The sequence below is a fragment of the Podarcis liolepis genome, assembly GCF_965112155.1.
Source record: "Podarcis liolepis genome assembly, chromosome: 16".
In the NCBI taxonomy this organism is placed as follows: Eukaryota; Metazoa; Chordata; class Lepidosauria; order Squamata; family Lacertidae; genus Podarcis; species Podarcis liolepis.
Genome location: NC_139567.1, coordinates 40,723,026 through 40,738,600, shown reverse-complemented (window position 1 = coordinate 40,738,600; position 15,575 = coordinate 40,723,026). Strand labels below are relative to the sequence as shown.

General features: G+C 47.4%; 1 protein-coding gene across 4 annotated transcripts in view; it reads left to right on the top strand.

Annotated features, from left to right (window-relative positions):
* The window catches only part of VMP1 (vacuole membrane protein 1), a 113,405-nt gene that overhangs the window by 47,710 nt on the left and 50,120 nt on the right, over nt 1-15,575 (top strand). For all 4 annotated transcript variants that reach the window (XM_083480068.1, XM_083480071.1, XM_083480070.1 and 1 more), the window contains exon 7: nt 1,696-1,827. In XM_083480068.1, coding sequence (XP_083336194.1) covers nt 1,696-1,827 — 132 coding nt within the window. The remainder of the gene's footprint in view (nt 1-1,695; nt 1,828-15,575) is intronic.

The following is a 15,575-nucleotide window of genomic DNA, read 5'->3' as shown; positions in this document are numbered from 1 at the left end:
AAGCATTTGTCACTCAGCGGCGGCTCCGAGCAGAGACATCTGCCTCTGTGGCCGAGGTGGACCCCTCCTCCCGCCAGCTGTCCGATTCTTCTCCTCCCTACCTTCCCTGCCTTTCTGAGCCACTGCTTGAATCGGATCCAAGCTTCCTCTTCCGTTAACCTTTGATTAGCCAGATGGCCCGTGCGGTGTTCTTGCGTGCGTGGAAACCCACCTCTCCCCCACCCCCAACACACAAACACACACAAAAAGAGAGAGGTGTGCTTTTTAACCGCCAGGGTGAAGCAATCTGTTTGCTGTTGGGTGCTTTTGTCCTGAGAAAACAAATTACCTGCTTCTCCTTCGTGGCAGAACTTCTAAAAAGTCAGCCGTGGTTATTTCCTGTTAATGGCTGCGAGGACAATAAAATGTGTGTGCGGTGGGAGATGTAAAGTCTTGAGGGATTCTCCAGTTCATTGGATGGTGTGCTTCTGGCCTTCCATTCGTTGTTGGACTACAACTCCCATCAGCCCCTGCCAGCTTGCCCCAATGGTCAGAATGATGGGAGTTGTAGTTATAGAATCATGGAATTGTAGAGTTGGGAGGTCCCATCCACACATCCCACCAAATGGAGTGCTTGTCATGTATGCTTTTGTGCATGGAGTAAGTAGACAGAGATAAGTTTTCCTCACTCTGACATCTCACTAGAACTCATGGGTCTCCAGTGAAGCTGAATGTTAGACCGGGAAAGGAAAGTCTACCACCCAGGCTCATCTCAGCTATCTGCCAATCACCCATTCCCACCACCCTTCTGAGTAATACCCCTCCCCACCTTCTCACTATATAGAAGGATCTGGCAACTTCTGTTTCAGTGTATCTGAAGAAGTGTGCATGCACACGAAAGCTCATACCAAGAACTAACTTAGTTGGTCTTTAAGGTGCTACTGGAAGGAATTTTTTTATTTTGACTATGGCAGACCAACACGGCTACCTATCTGTAACTCCACCAACCAGGGCATAGTTAACCTATGGAACTCACTCCCACAGGAGGCAGTGATGGCCATGAACTTTCACGGGTTTAAAAGACAGCTGGATGAATTCACGGAGGATGAGGCTCTCAGTGGTTACTAACTGTGGTGGCTCTGCTCTGCCTCCATGGTCAGGAACAGTAATGTTCCTGAAAACCAGTTGCTGGAAAACGCGGGAGGGGAGAGGGCTCTTGTGCTCAGGTGCTGCTTGCAGGTTTGCCACAGTCACCTGGGTGGCCGATGTGGGAACAGGATGCTGGACTAGCTGAACCTAGTCCATCAGGCTTGTCTTACGTTCTTATATTCTTTTGTGTGTGTTGCATTTGATGGTGGAATGGAGAATGTGCAATGGCGCCATCGTTTTGGGACTTTGGGGCAGAAGCCTAGGGTACCACTCAGCAAAATGCACAAGCCCTCTCCCTTAAGACAAGTGTTTTTGTTGTTAATATCCTGCCCATCTAAAGAGGGTCCCCCATAAATCCATTAAAGCCAGAGTCTAAAGTGACTTAACTGCACCACTGAGGATGTGCTGGAATAGGAAGATACAGGCTTGGGTTCCCCATGAAATCTGCTGGATGGCATTGCACAAATTGTGCCACCTTCCAGCACAATTTGCTTGAGTGGAGGGAAATGCTCATTCCTTTGTTGCTGTTGTTTTCTCCCCCTCCTCCATCCCCCCCCCCCAATCCAGGGTGCCGGCACAGCCATTGGGGAGCTGCCTCCGTACTTCATGGCCAGAGCGGCCCGTCTCTCTGGAGAGGAGCCTGACGATGAGGAATATCAGGAATTTGAGGAGATGCTGGAACATGCTCAGACCGCACAGGTAGGGTCAGGGGCGGAGAGAAAGACAACCCAGGTTGCGTCTAAAGGTGAACCTACCTAATTCACATGCTCCAAAAACGGTAACAGGAACCAAAGCACAGCCACCTTTGGAAATTTGCCCTTCTCTGACCTTTTCAGGGAAGCTGTCCAGTCAAGTGATGTTTGCAAGAATGCATATACTGGGGTAAAGGATGCATTTAAAAGGCATATGTCAGTAAAAATAACATACAAAACTGCATTGGCTTGGGGAAAATTGCTTTGCAAAAAGTTCCATATTGGGCAAAATCGCAGACAAATGTGTCTGTTAGGATAAATTTGTACTAAAGTGCTGGTGCTGGGCGCATTTTTATTATCACCAACTGATGTGGAAGACTTAATATTGGAAAAATGAGAAACTGCTAAAGACCAAAACGGGCAGGTACACACACACACAGGTAAAGGCACCCAAGAGCATCATTTTGCCACAGGCAAGGTGTTGCAACTGTCTTAAGTCCTACTCACAGTAGACCCACCGAAGTCATCGCTAACTAAAGCTGGATGCAGGTAGGTAGCCATGTTGATCTGACGCAGTTGAAATAAAAATAAACTGTCCAGTAGCGCCTTATAGATCAACTAAGTTTGTTCTGGTATAAGCTTTCATGTGCATGCACACCTCTGGATGCTGACTGTTAACTTCTTTGCATAAGGTGAACACACTCAAGTGTACAGTCTAGAAATGGCTGTCTTTAGGGAAGTTACTGTGGAACAAAGAGGTAGGCCAAGGCTACCTCCAGGGGTTGTTGGACTCCCATCAGCCACAGCCAGTCAGGGGATGATGGGATCAGGAGTCCAGCGATGTCTACAAAGCCGCAGGTTTTCCCCATCCCTGATCTTAGCGCCAGCATTTCCTGCCTCATGCATTTGAGAGATGGAAGAATGCCTCTGTTTAGAAGACCTGAGAGAGGCAAACACTGCTCCTTAGATCAGTGGTGGGGAACCAGATGCTGCTAGGCTCCAGTTCTCAGCAGCCCCAGCACGGCCAGCAGTCAGGGATGATAGGAGTTGTGGTCCAGCAACACCCAATCCTTGACGTAGAAGAATGGAGGAAGAGTCATAGAATCATAGATTTGGAAGAGGAGGTGTTGGCATTGATTTAGCAGGATGAGTTGAGATGTGAGGACTGGAGTGAGGGGAGAGAGAGAGAAGGATAGTTTAATTTGCTTGTCTGGGTTGCTAGTGTAGAAATGTGTTCACAAGGTAACTTTGGAACAGACCAGGCCAATGTGCTTTTTAGGCCCGAATCACTGAAAAATTGTTACTTTCTCCCCTCCCACCTCCAATTTTTACAATGGTGGAATCAGAATGAGGCGCAATGGAGCAGGAGGAAGAGCCTAGGAAGATTCGGGCTGGCTGAAGGCCGGCCAACACAGGTTGGAAGGCCCCACCAGACCTTCAGGGTCCTTAGCTCTAAAACCTGTCCATCCTCAGGAAGTTCATGTTCTGCATCTCAATCCCTGATCTCAATCCCTCGCATGCCCATTTAAAACCTGGTGATGTGAAAGGGTCCTTATCTCCTTGATAGTCAGGGAGAGCCGCTGCCATTCAGAGTAGACAACACAGGGCTGGGTGGACAAATAGTCCAACATGATATGAGGTCAGCCTGTTTTCCATGTGCCCCCATGTCCCTGTGACTTCATAGCAGAAGCAGTTGCTGGACTCCCCTCATTCCTGACTGATGCTGGATGAGATCAGCCTTGAGTCTAATCCACTTAGGGCAGCAGTGAGCTTCCTTCCTTTGCCCCTGCGAGCTACACACACAGTATCACAAGACATCGTAAGAACAGCAGAAGGGCGCCTGCTGGATCAGGCCAAAGGCCTGGATCTAGCCCATCACCCTGTTCTCACAGTGACCAAGCAGGTGCCCCATGAGAAGGCTGCAGGCAGGACCTGAGCGCAGCAGCTCTCCTCTCCCTGCTTGGCATTCAGAGACATGCTGCCTCTAACAAGGGAGGGAAGATCACAGCCATCATGGCTGGTAACCATAGATAGCCTTGTCCTACTGGAATTTGTCTTTTAAGGCCATCCAGATTATTTGTACCCAACTAAGTTTTACCCAGTGGGACGCGGGTGGCGCTGTGGGTTAAACCACAGAGCCTAGGGCTTGCCAATCAGGTCAGCGGTTTGAATCCCCGCGACGGGGTGAGCTCCCATTGCTCGGTCCCAGCTCCTGCCAACCTAGCAGTTCGAAAGCACGTCAAAGTGCAAGTAGATAACTAGGTGCTGCTCCGGCGGGAGGGTAAACGGCGTTTCCGTGCGCTGCTCTGGTTCGCCAGAAGCGGCTTAGTCATGCTGGCCACATGACCCGGAAGCTGTACGCCGGCTCCCTTGGCCAATAAAGCGAGATGAGCACCGCAACCCCAGAGTCTGCCACGACTGGACCTAATGGTCAGGGGTCCCTTTACCTTAAGTTTTACCCAGAGTCAATCCTTTGAAATGGACAGATCTGAGTTAGCCATGTCCATCTCTGAGTAAGACTTAATGTTGGATACAAACAATGCATTTATTTATTTATTGAATAGGATTATTCCTTTGTCACCTCTGGGCAACGCTGCACCTACCTGGCTGCCTCAACGGGGCTTGGGAACGAAAATGATCTTGGCACCCGCCTTGCACCTGACAGGTCTGTTAGGCAACCAGCCCACATGCCTTAAATCACCCATTCACTGAACAAGCTTTTGCTTATCTGCTCGGGTTTTTTATGCATACAAAAAGCTTGCAGCTCTTTCCTCGAGGCTGCAAAACGTAGCGTGAGAAGCCACCCCAGAGTGACCGAGTAGCTTTTGGGCTTGCCAGTTACGCACGCAGCCGTTCCAGCTCTTCCTCCTGTTCCATTTGCTGCCCTCCCATCCCGTAAAATTAAAAAATATTTGGCAGTTGCCTTGTGCTACTATCAGTGGCCTGCTGTTTTGTTTACTCTCCCCAACCCTTTTTTCCCTCTCTCTCCCTCCCTCTCTCTCTCTCTCTCTCTCTCTCTCGAAATAACAAATTTAAGAGAGGGATTATGGCAACATAAACCTCAGAGAGCTTAAAGCAGGGCTGGGTGGTTAGGGATTATGGAGTGTCAGTTGTTACTAGGACTCAGGGCTGAGTTTTTCTTTTCTTTTTTTCCCTTTTCTTCCTTTGACTCCTCTGAACCTTTTGCTGGTTGTGGTTTGTCTGGCCCATCACATGATTTCTCAGCAAATTCCCCCTCCCCTCCATTTCCAGTAAACTGTTTGAGCAGGGATGAGTCAGGGTGAAACCAGTTTCCCTGTAACCACAGGACTTGTTTAAAGAATTTGTCAACGTGGACTCCAGAGGGCTGGGGTGGGTGGGGGTGTATCTCTTTCATTTTATTTTTCGTGCTTAGGTTTGTCACTCTTGGGGTTAATGTTGCGTCACGAGTCTCCCACCCCGGGACGGGCGACTTCCTGTCCAGGGGGGAACGAGATGGACTGAGCCTTTGCAAGGAGTTAAAAACGATGGACTCGGGAGCTCAGTAGGACCATCATGGAGGCCCTCCCTTCTAAGCTCTCGAAGCATTTCTTAGAGCTCTTGTGGGAACTGGCTTCCCTCCTCCATCTTTCTGCGGGGAGTTCCTCTTCTCCTCTTTGTTTCCTGCGACAGAAAGTACAAAGTGCGCTTGCCTCGCCCTTGCACCTTCGCTTTTGAGAACTTGGAAGGGTGCAGTAGGTGAACGGGCACAAAGGTATTTTATAATTGCCTATCAGCAGGTGTAGCTGAAGCAGACTTAGTTTTCTGGCTACCTTGTTTATGAATTTGCTTTTTTAAAACAAGTATTCCATTCATCAGATTTTAGCAGTGTCAATAGCAAACCCCCAACACAGCTTATGATTTGTTCGTTCATTGTATTGTCCAGCCTTTTCTTCCAGGGAGCTCAGGGCCAGTGTGTCCATGGTTCTCTCCTTCCTCATTTCGTCTCCCACAACAACCCTGGAAGGCTGGGAGGCCGTGATTGGCCCACAGTCACCCAATGAAGAGCTTCGCAGCTGGGTTGGGATTTGAACCCTGGTTATCCCAGCCTGATCCTCCAGCCGCTGCACCACACTAGCTTATAGCCATGAGGTTCATTGGGAGACCACAGACCAATCACCGTCTTTCTCAGCCTAACCAACCTCGCAGGGTTGTTGTGGGGATAAAATGGAAAGGGAGAGAACCACGTATGCTGTTCTGAGCAATTTGGAGGACAAGGCGGGGTTTAAATAACAAATGAATGAATAATAGTGGGGAAAGGAAAGTTAGGTTAAGGCTTTCCCTTTTCCAGCACTCTTTCTGACGTCCCTAGAAGGCACTCGCTTCCTCTGAGACTGGGACCAAGGAGCTAGTTAGAATAGTCTTTTGCATATACTCAGTGAGATTCTTTCTTTCTTTCTTTCAAACTTCTGTTTTCTTTGCAGAGTTAAAGTTCCCATCCTGCGCTGCTTCGCAAACCGCCTTGGAAACTCCCTTTGGTTTCCAAAGTGGTTTACTGTGTAGCTTTGTGTGTGTGTATCTGTGTGCTGTTCAACAAAATACGAATTCAGAGCCCACAAAACTAGTAACATGCTTTTTGAATCTTGGCTCGAGAACTTCCTTGTCTCTACTCCCCCCCTCCCCCCACCCCACCCCCAAAATGCTGGCCGTTTCTCTTGCTCTACGTAATTCCACCCCGTAGCCAAGCTTCTGTTTATTAGCTAGCATACGAGTCTGCTCCAGTTGGCTTCTGAATTCTATTCTCTCCCTCTTTCTTAAAAGGATCCTCCAGTTGCCAGACAAGGATGACTCTCGCAGCGACTTCTTCATTATCGCCCAGCAAATGGGCATGCTTAAAAATAGTTCATGAGCTGGTTTCACAAAAGAGGGAATTTGGGAAGACGATGGGAGGCTACCATGTTTGAGACAGAGGAAATATTGATTCCCCCCCCCCTTCTGTTCCTCCAGGGGTTTGGATCCAACTCCAAAAGCCAGCCCTTTTCTGCCTCTTGGATCTTTCCCATCAGCCCTCTTTCCCACCCTCCTCCTCAAATCAGCTTCCTTCCTTTATTAATTGTTCTTTTGCATCTGGCCTGTATTTCCTCAATGGGTGGCCACTGCGAGATCTGTCTGTGTGTTGTACATTCCAGGACCTTGAGGCATTCGTTTTGCTAAGGCACGCAGGAGTGGGTCTGTCTTAACCCTTTTCGCCCTTTGGGCCAAAGCTCTGCACGAGACAAGCAGGCCTAACTCTTGCTCAGCGCCCCACATTCAAAGCCCACTTGCCCCTTTAGACATGTTCAATCTTACTGGGGTGGCGTCTCATGCGCCTGCTTTTCATGTATCAAGTACCAACAACTTGAGGAGTTTTGGGGGTCTACTCCAGGGTCAGCAAACTTTATCAGCCGTGGACTGGTCCACTGTCCCTCAGACCTTGTGGGGGGCCGGACTATATATTTGGGGGGGGGGGGAATGAACGAATTCCTATTCCCCACAAATAACCCAGAGATGCATTTTAAATAAAAGCACACATTCTACTCATGTAAAAACACCAGGCAGGCCCCACAAATAACCCAGAGATGCATTTTAAATAAAAGGATACGTTCTACTCATGTAAAAACATGCTGATTCTTGGACCTTCCACGGGCCGGATTGAGAAGGTGATTGGGCCAGATCCGGCCCCCGGACCTTAGTTTGCCTACCCATGGTCTACTCCCAGTCTCCAAAACACCTTGCTGTTGGCATTCTGAGCACCACCATCACCTTCCAGAAACGATGCAAAATGATTTTTATTTCTGCAGGAGCATAGGGGCTAAGCATATATAATGTTGCTTTTGCTAGGGAAGAGTTTTGGCTTGCTGGTTCCCCCACCCCCTACATATTTGCCTCCTCCACCCCCTCACTGGTTCACTTAACGCACTTCACTTTGAACTCACCTTGAGCTACTTGCTCTGCGAATCACTAGTATTGGAAAGTTGGCGTGAAACACATCTTAAAGCCACTGTTTTAATAATCGACTCCTTTCTCTCAAACTGAAGGATAGGATGTTGCGGGAGGTGACCTCCTGTGGGGCGGCTGGCGGGGGGGGGGGGCTTGAAGACTTTGTGGAGCAGGAAGGTCAGTGCAGTGGCAGAATATGATGAATACAAGGCAGGGAAGAAAGAAGATCGTGATTGAAATGGCCGGACTGTTGGCCACATTCACACTGTACATTTAAAGCACTGTGATGCCACTTTAAACAGTCATGGTTTCTCCCTAAAAAAATCCCAGGAGCCGTAGTTTACAAAGGTTGCTGACAGGAGACAAGGCCCAGGGCCTTCTTGGTAGTGACACCCGCCCTGTGGAACACCCTCCCATCAAATGTCAGGGAAATAAGTAACTATCCATCCTTTAGAAGACATCTGAAGGCAGCCGTGTATTGGGAAGTTTTTAATGTTTTATTATGTTTTTGTATATGTTAGAAGCCGCCCAGAGTGGCTGGGGAAAACCAGTCAAGTGGGCAGGGTAGAATAATAATAATAATAATAATAATAATAATAATAATAATAATAATAATAGCTTTAAAAGTATATAGCAGAGGGGGCCTAAGTCAGAACAGGCCTGAAGTTGGAAAGTTATAGCCATGTGCTCAAGTCTTAGGGAGTGGAGAGGGAGAGAGAGAGAGAGAGAGAGAGAAATGCGGATGGCAATTAAAAGTTAAGAAAACCCATCATGTGCTCAGCAAGGATTTTCCACGTCATTCTTTTTTTATAAATATATTTTTTAAAAACCAGCCCAACAAAGGTAACCTAACACCAGCTGGCCGTTTTATCTTTCCTTTCTCTCGCTCAAGACTGGTCAACAGGTGTGCGAGAGTTAACTGAACACGACCAGCTCGGGAACACTCCGTTCTTTTGCAGATTAGCCAAAGGAGTCTAGGAAGGAAAGGGGGGGGAAGGGGGGGTTACACACTCATTACTCAGCAGTTCTGCCGACAGCCGTCTCGCCTGTTAACTCGTCACTTGCCTGTTTAAACTTGGGAGAGCCGGGTGGGTTGGGTGGGTGGGGGAAACAGCTGCTAGCGTCTAAATGCGACTCATCCACAAAAATAATAAATCAAGGTCACAGCCTCGCACCTCCTAAAATGGCCCTTTCAAAACGGAAAAAAGGAGTGATAATGTGAGCAGGGGGTGTTTCAAGAGCAAAATGAGAACTAGTTTAGGGTGGTAGCAACAAAGAATTTTGAGTAGTTGAGCCGTGAAGTCCATGCATGGAACCTCATTCTTCCCACTACCCCAGCCACTGCCCATGCGAATGCTCAGTGAGGCAAGGCGGCTAATGGCGGTCTGATAAGTTTAGGAAAAGAGGAAGCTGCCTTAGATCTAGACTCAGATCAACAAGTCTACCTCACTCGGTATTTTTTAAACCTGTGTTTCTCAAACTTTTAAAACCAATGCCCCTTTTTAGCCAACATGGAAATCGCACGCATCCCTTCAAAACCCGATTATTCGAATTTTCAAACGGATTGAAATTTCATGACATTGAATTATATTGCACATATTTTTTGGAAACACCTCACAACGGTTGGGAGAAATGTTTTTGCCAAAAATCTCAGAAACCTCATCAGGAGGGCTTTAAACTGACTAATGTGGGGGAGGGAGACAGTGCTCCTGAAGGTAGGAGTCTATCAATTGATGAAGATGATTATCCAAATGTCATAGACCAAATGGAGCAAACAGCACGCAGACCTAGTGGTGGGAGGAAAAAATCCTTAAATAAGAGACACGGGGGAATGATTAATGGACTTCAATGTCTGTACACTAATGCGCAAAGCATGGGAAATAAACAAGATGAGCTTGGGCTCTTGGTACAGCAAACTAAATATGACATAATAGGCATCACTGAAACCTGGTGGGATAAGTCCCACGATTGGAATGTAATAATGGGGGGATACAATCTATTTCAGAGAAACAGACCAGACAAGAAAGGAGGAGGAGTGGCGTTATATGTCAGGGATGTGTATACCTGTGAAGAGATCCAAGATTTAGAACCTCAAAGCCAAAGTGAGAGCATTTGGGTCAAAATTAAGGGAGAGAAGAATAACAGTGACCTCATTGTGGGAGTTTACTATAGATCCCCAAGCCAAACGGAGGACATAGATGATGCCTTCCTGGAACAGATGGCCAAGCACGCAAAAGGAAGGGAGATAGTAGTAATGGGGGACTTCAATTACCCAGATATTTGTTGGATGTCAAACTCAGCCAAGAGCATAAGGTCAAACAGATTCCTCACTGGCCTTGCAGACAACTTCATTGTCCAGAAAGTGGGAGAAGCAACAAGAGGAACAGCCATTTTAGATCTGGTCCTAACCACTGTTGATGACCTGGTTAGTGGGGTAGAAGTGGAAGGATTATTAGGCGCGAGTGATCATGCTCTTCTGAAGTTTACTATACAGCGGAAAGGAGCAGCCAAGCATACTAGGACTCAATTTCTTGACTTTAAGAAAGCCGACTTCATAAAACTTAGGGAAGTGCTGGGTGAGATCCCATGGACAGTAATACTAAAAGGAAAGGGAGTTCATGATGGCTGGGAGTTTGTTAAGAGGGAGATAGTAAAAGCACAACGTCAGGCAATACCAATGAGACGGAAACATGGAAGGTGCCTAAAGAAGCCAGGGTGGCTATCTAAAGAACTTTTAACTGAGTTAAGATTAAAAAAGGGTGTACAAAAAATGGAAAAGGGGGGAACCACCAAAGAGGAAATCAAACAAATAGCCAGCACGTGTAGACACAAAGTCAGAAAAGCTAAAGCACAGAATGAAATCAGGCTTGCTAGAGAGGTTAAAAGCAACAAAAAAAGGCTTGTATGGGTATGTTCGTAGCAAAAGGAAGAACAAAGAAACAGTGGGGTCACTCAGAGGAGAAGATGGTGAAATGCAAACAGGGGACACAGAAAGGGCTGAACTCCTCAATGCCTTCTTTGCCTCAGTCTTATCCGATAAAGAAAACAATGCCCGACCTGAAGAATTTGGAGCAAATGATTCAGCAAAGGAAACACAGCCCAGAATAACTAAGGAGATAGTACAAGAATACTTGGCTAGTTTAGATGTATTCAAGTCTCCAGGGCCAGATGAACTGCATCCAAGAGTATTAAAAGAACTGGCAGATGTGATCTCAGAACCACTGGCAATCATCTTTGAGAATTCCTGGAGAACAGGCGAAGTGCCGGCAGACTGGAGGAGGGCAAATGTTGTCCCTATTTTCAAAAAGGGGAAAAAAGAGGACCCAAATAATTACCGCCCAGTCAGTCTGACATCAATACCAGGGAAGATTCTGGAGCAGATCATTAAGCAAACAGTCTGTGAGCACCTAGAAAGGAATGCTGTGATCACCAATAGTCAGCATGGATTTCTGAAAAATAAGTCATGTCAGACTAACCTGATCTTGTTTTTTGACAGAATTACAAGCCTGGTAGATGAAGGCAACGCAGTGGATGTAGCCTACCTTGATTTCAGCAAGGCATTTGACAAGGTGCCCCATGATATTCTTGTAAAGAAGCTGTTAAAATGCGGTCTTGACTATGCTACCACTCAGTGGATTTGTAACTGGCTGACTGACCGAACCCAAAGGGTGCTCATCAATGGTTCCTCTTCATCCTGGAGAAGAGTGACTAGTGGGATGCCACAGGGTTCTGTCTTGGGCCCGGTCTTATTCAACATCTTTATCAATGACTTGGACGATGGACTCAAGGGTATCCTGATCAAATTTACAGATGACACCAAACTGGGAGGGGTGGCTAACACCCCAGAGGACAGGATCACACTTCAAAACAACCTTGACAGATTAGAGAACTGGGCAAAAACAAACAAGATGAATTTTAACAGGGAGAAATGTAAAGTATTGCACTTGGGCAAAAAAAATGAGAGGCACAAATACAAGATGGGTGACACCTGGCTTGAGAGCAGTACATGTGAAAAGGATCTAGGAGTCTTGGTTGACCACAAACTTGACATGAGCCAACAGTGTGACGCGGCAGCTAAAAAAGCCAATGCAATTCTGGGCTGCATCAATAGGAGTATAGCATCTAGATCAAGGGAAGTAATAGTGCCACTGTATTCTGCTCTGGTCAGACCTCACCTGGAGTACTGTGTCCAGTTCTGGGCACCACAGTTCAAGAAGGACACTGACAAACTGGAACGTGTCCAGAGGAGGGCAACCAAAATGGTCAAAGGCCTGGAAACGATGCCTTATGAGGAACGGCTAAGGGAGCTGGGCATGTTTAGCCTGGAAAAGAGGAGGTTAAGGGGTGATATGATAGCCATGTTCAAATATATAAAAGGATGTCACATAGAGGAGGGAGAAAGGTTGTTTTCTGCTGCTCCAGAGAAGTGGACACGGAGCAATGGCTCCAAACTACAAGAAAGAAGATTCCACCTAAACATTAGGAAGAACTTCCTGGCAGTAAGAGCTGTTCGACAGTGGAATTTGCTGCCAGGGAGTGTGGTGGAGTCTCCTACTTTGGAGGTCTTTAAGCAGAGGCTTGACAATCATATGTCAGGAGTGCTCTGGTGGTGTTTCCTGCTTGGCAGGGGGTTGGACTCGATGGCCCTTGTGGTCTATTCCAACTCTATGATTCTATGATTCTATAATCCCAGCCGCACCCCTGTTGAGAAACACTGATTGGCCACAGCTCTCCAGGTTTGTAGACAGTGGTTATCTCTCAGCCCTGCCTGGAGAGGCCAGAGATTGAACCTGGGTCTGCAAAGCAAGCTTCCTGTCATAGCAGAGGTCTGGTTTAAATATTCAGATCTAATGGGACCTTTGTTGCCACATTGCACCAGGTCTCACCAGCTGCCTGTTACCTGATGGCTTTGCCTGCATACTGACTGGTCGATGTGTTCTATGCTGTGGCAAGTATCTTAAAGAACCAGGTGCCTCACTCCTTCCACCCAGGGTGGCCTGAAGTTTGTGCTTTGCAACCAGCAGCCTCTATATGATACTGGGCGAGTAGAGCTCCAAGAGCAATTCTTAGCAAGGAGGTGGTGGGATAGCTTACTATCTAATTTCCAGGAATGAGAGCGGGAGTCTGTCCATATATGCCAGTCCTTGGGCATAGCCAAAGTCACTCTTTGGTTGCACATGCCAGTTTTAAGCAGAGAGGGTGCACAGGACCTGAACGAGGGGGTGGCGGAAAGCTGGAAAATGTGGGGTGGGATAGTCACACCCACAGATGCAGCCCCGATAAAAAGGCTGGGTCCAGAAAACCCTTTTCCTCTCTCCTTTGCCCCACGCTTCCTTTCATTGTCTCTCAGTTTGGTCTGCGTGAGTCGTAATTTTTGTCAATCAAACCCTTTTTTTGACTCTCCTCGAGTGCCAGGCCTTGTGGCCCTGGGCGGGACGGGGCACCAGGCAGGCATCAGTTGAAGGGGGAGTGGGCGTTGCTTGTTGGTTCCATCGTTTTTTGAGGAGTTGAGGGGAAGCTCCTTTTTGACTCTGGCCATCACTGCTGCAATTGCTGCCGTAGGAACATAGGAATCTGCTAACTAATCCTGGGTCAGACTGTTCGCCCCTTTAGCTCAGTATTTTCCTACACAGACTGGCAGCTGCTCTCCTGGGTTTTAAGCAGGGCTCTCTCCTTACTTGGCAATGCTGGGGATTGAACCCGGGACTCAAAGCAGGTGCTCTGCCATTGAGCCACAGTCCTTTCCCATCAGACACCCCCATCAGCTGCCTTTTTCTCCATCTCTAGTGCTTCCCTGGAAAGCCCACCCCCCATGCATAGTTGAAATGATATTTTCACAGTCTTTCTTTCTTTCTTTCTTTCTTTCTTTCTTTCTTTCTTTCTTTCTTTCTTATTCCCTACTTCTATCCTTGAATCTGTTTTGGTGGAACCGTTTCCAAAATAAAAAGATCCAATGAGGGAGGAATCGTGCTTGGAAAATTTAAACAGACTTTTATTACACCCCTTTATTCATATGTTGGGAATTGACATTTCTGTTTGAAATACTGTAACCCATTCATTATAATCCTCATTGCAATCTAAGAGCCAGTTTATACAATGGAGGCACAATGACACCCATAGCAGGGGATGGGAGCTGAGAACTAGATTGGGTTGTTTCCCTGCCCTTAAAGGAAAGGGAACGAGATTGCAATCCTCTGTTAGCCTTACTTGGGAGTAAGCCTCACTGAAATCAGAGGGGGGTTACTTCTGGAGAAGGCGTGTATGTGACACAGCACACATACATGTGAAACAGCTGTAACCCAGCGTGTCCAAATAGCTTAGTTGGTAAAGCATTAGACCCTTAATCTCAAGGTCGTGAGTTCGAGCCCCGCGTGGGGCAAAAGATTCCTGCATCTTAAATTCTATGATTCGAGACAATGCCCAACTGCGTTTCTCGCCATGTGGATAGAGAGATTTAGATGGCTTTGAGTGGACAAATTCAAGGAGGAGAAGAATATCCACGGCCGCCAGCCATACTGCCTGCGTTCTCCCTCCACTGCCTCTGAATGGCGGCTGCTGGGAATTGCAGGTATGGAGAACGCTGTTGCACCCAGGTCCTGCTTGCAGGCTTCTGACAGGCATCCAGGTGTCTATTGTGAGGCCAAGATGCTGGTATTCGTGGGTAAAACCAGATGCTTCTTCGGCTGGTTCAATCATGGAGCATCCTTTTGTTATTTTCATTATCGCAATCATCACCGTGCAGAGGGGTTCTTCTTGTTCTTTTAATGAAGCAACATGTTCTGTTTATAGAGTTGGGCTGGGTGTGTTAACTCTGTGGGCAAAACATTTGCCAGCAGCTGCTGCCTTCGCCTCCCAATCTATGCCCACATGAACGGGCTTGCCTTGAATGACAGGCCTGTTTGCACCCGGTCCAGGTGATATAGCTGGGGGGTGCGAAGGCAGACAGGAAGTCAAAAGCAAACCTTTAAAATGCTGCCACTGGAAAGTTGGGTGTTGTGCAGAGCATGTTACATAAGGGATCAGGATCCAGTCCCTAGCATGGCTGCCGTGGAACTCCTGTCCGTACGGTCGGTTCACATGGGCTGGGCTGCTGGATTGGCTCGTCTTCCGTGAGCTGTGTGTGCCCCATAATGTCCCCCACCCACCTCAAGTTCCAAATCCACTGCCAATTTCAAGAAAAGCACAGGTTGCAGGAGAGCAAAGCTCTCTCTATGGCGGAAAGAGGACATTGTTCAGTGGGAGACCTTCTGCTTTTTATTCAGATGGATTCCCCTGTTGGATCACTGGCTTCCCCAGTTTAAAAGGATCAGAAAAACAAGGTCCTTCTTTATTTGCACAATAATGGGGTAGGCTGGATCCTTGGGTCAACTTGGCACAAAATAACTCCTATGCTCCTGCTTTTTGTTGGGCGGGGGTCTTTATAAGCCTCTCTTCCTCCAAAGGAACTCCAGGTTATGTACAACAAACATCCGAACACATAGCTCAGGGGGTAGAGCATGTGCTTTGTGTGTAGAAGGTTCCAGGCTTAATCCGCAATGGCATCTCCAGGTGAAGCTGGGAATGTCCTTTCTGAATCTGCCAGGGATGGACCAATGGTGTAACTTGGAATAAAGGCAACTTCGTATGTCGTCTTATTGAGAAATCCCCTGTCAAGGTTCTGAGCATCAGTTTTTTCATAGAACACCATTCAAAGATCCCCAACTCAGCTCTTTGCAGGGTGGGCAAGCTTGTATGTTTAGCAGCACGCCCCCCCTCCTTTTCCCTATTTCTTCAAAGCACCTTAACAGGTGTGTGTGTGTGTGTGTGTGTGTGTGTTTA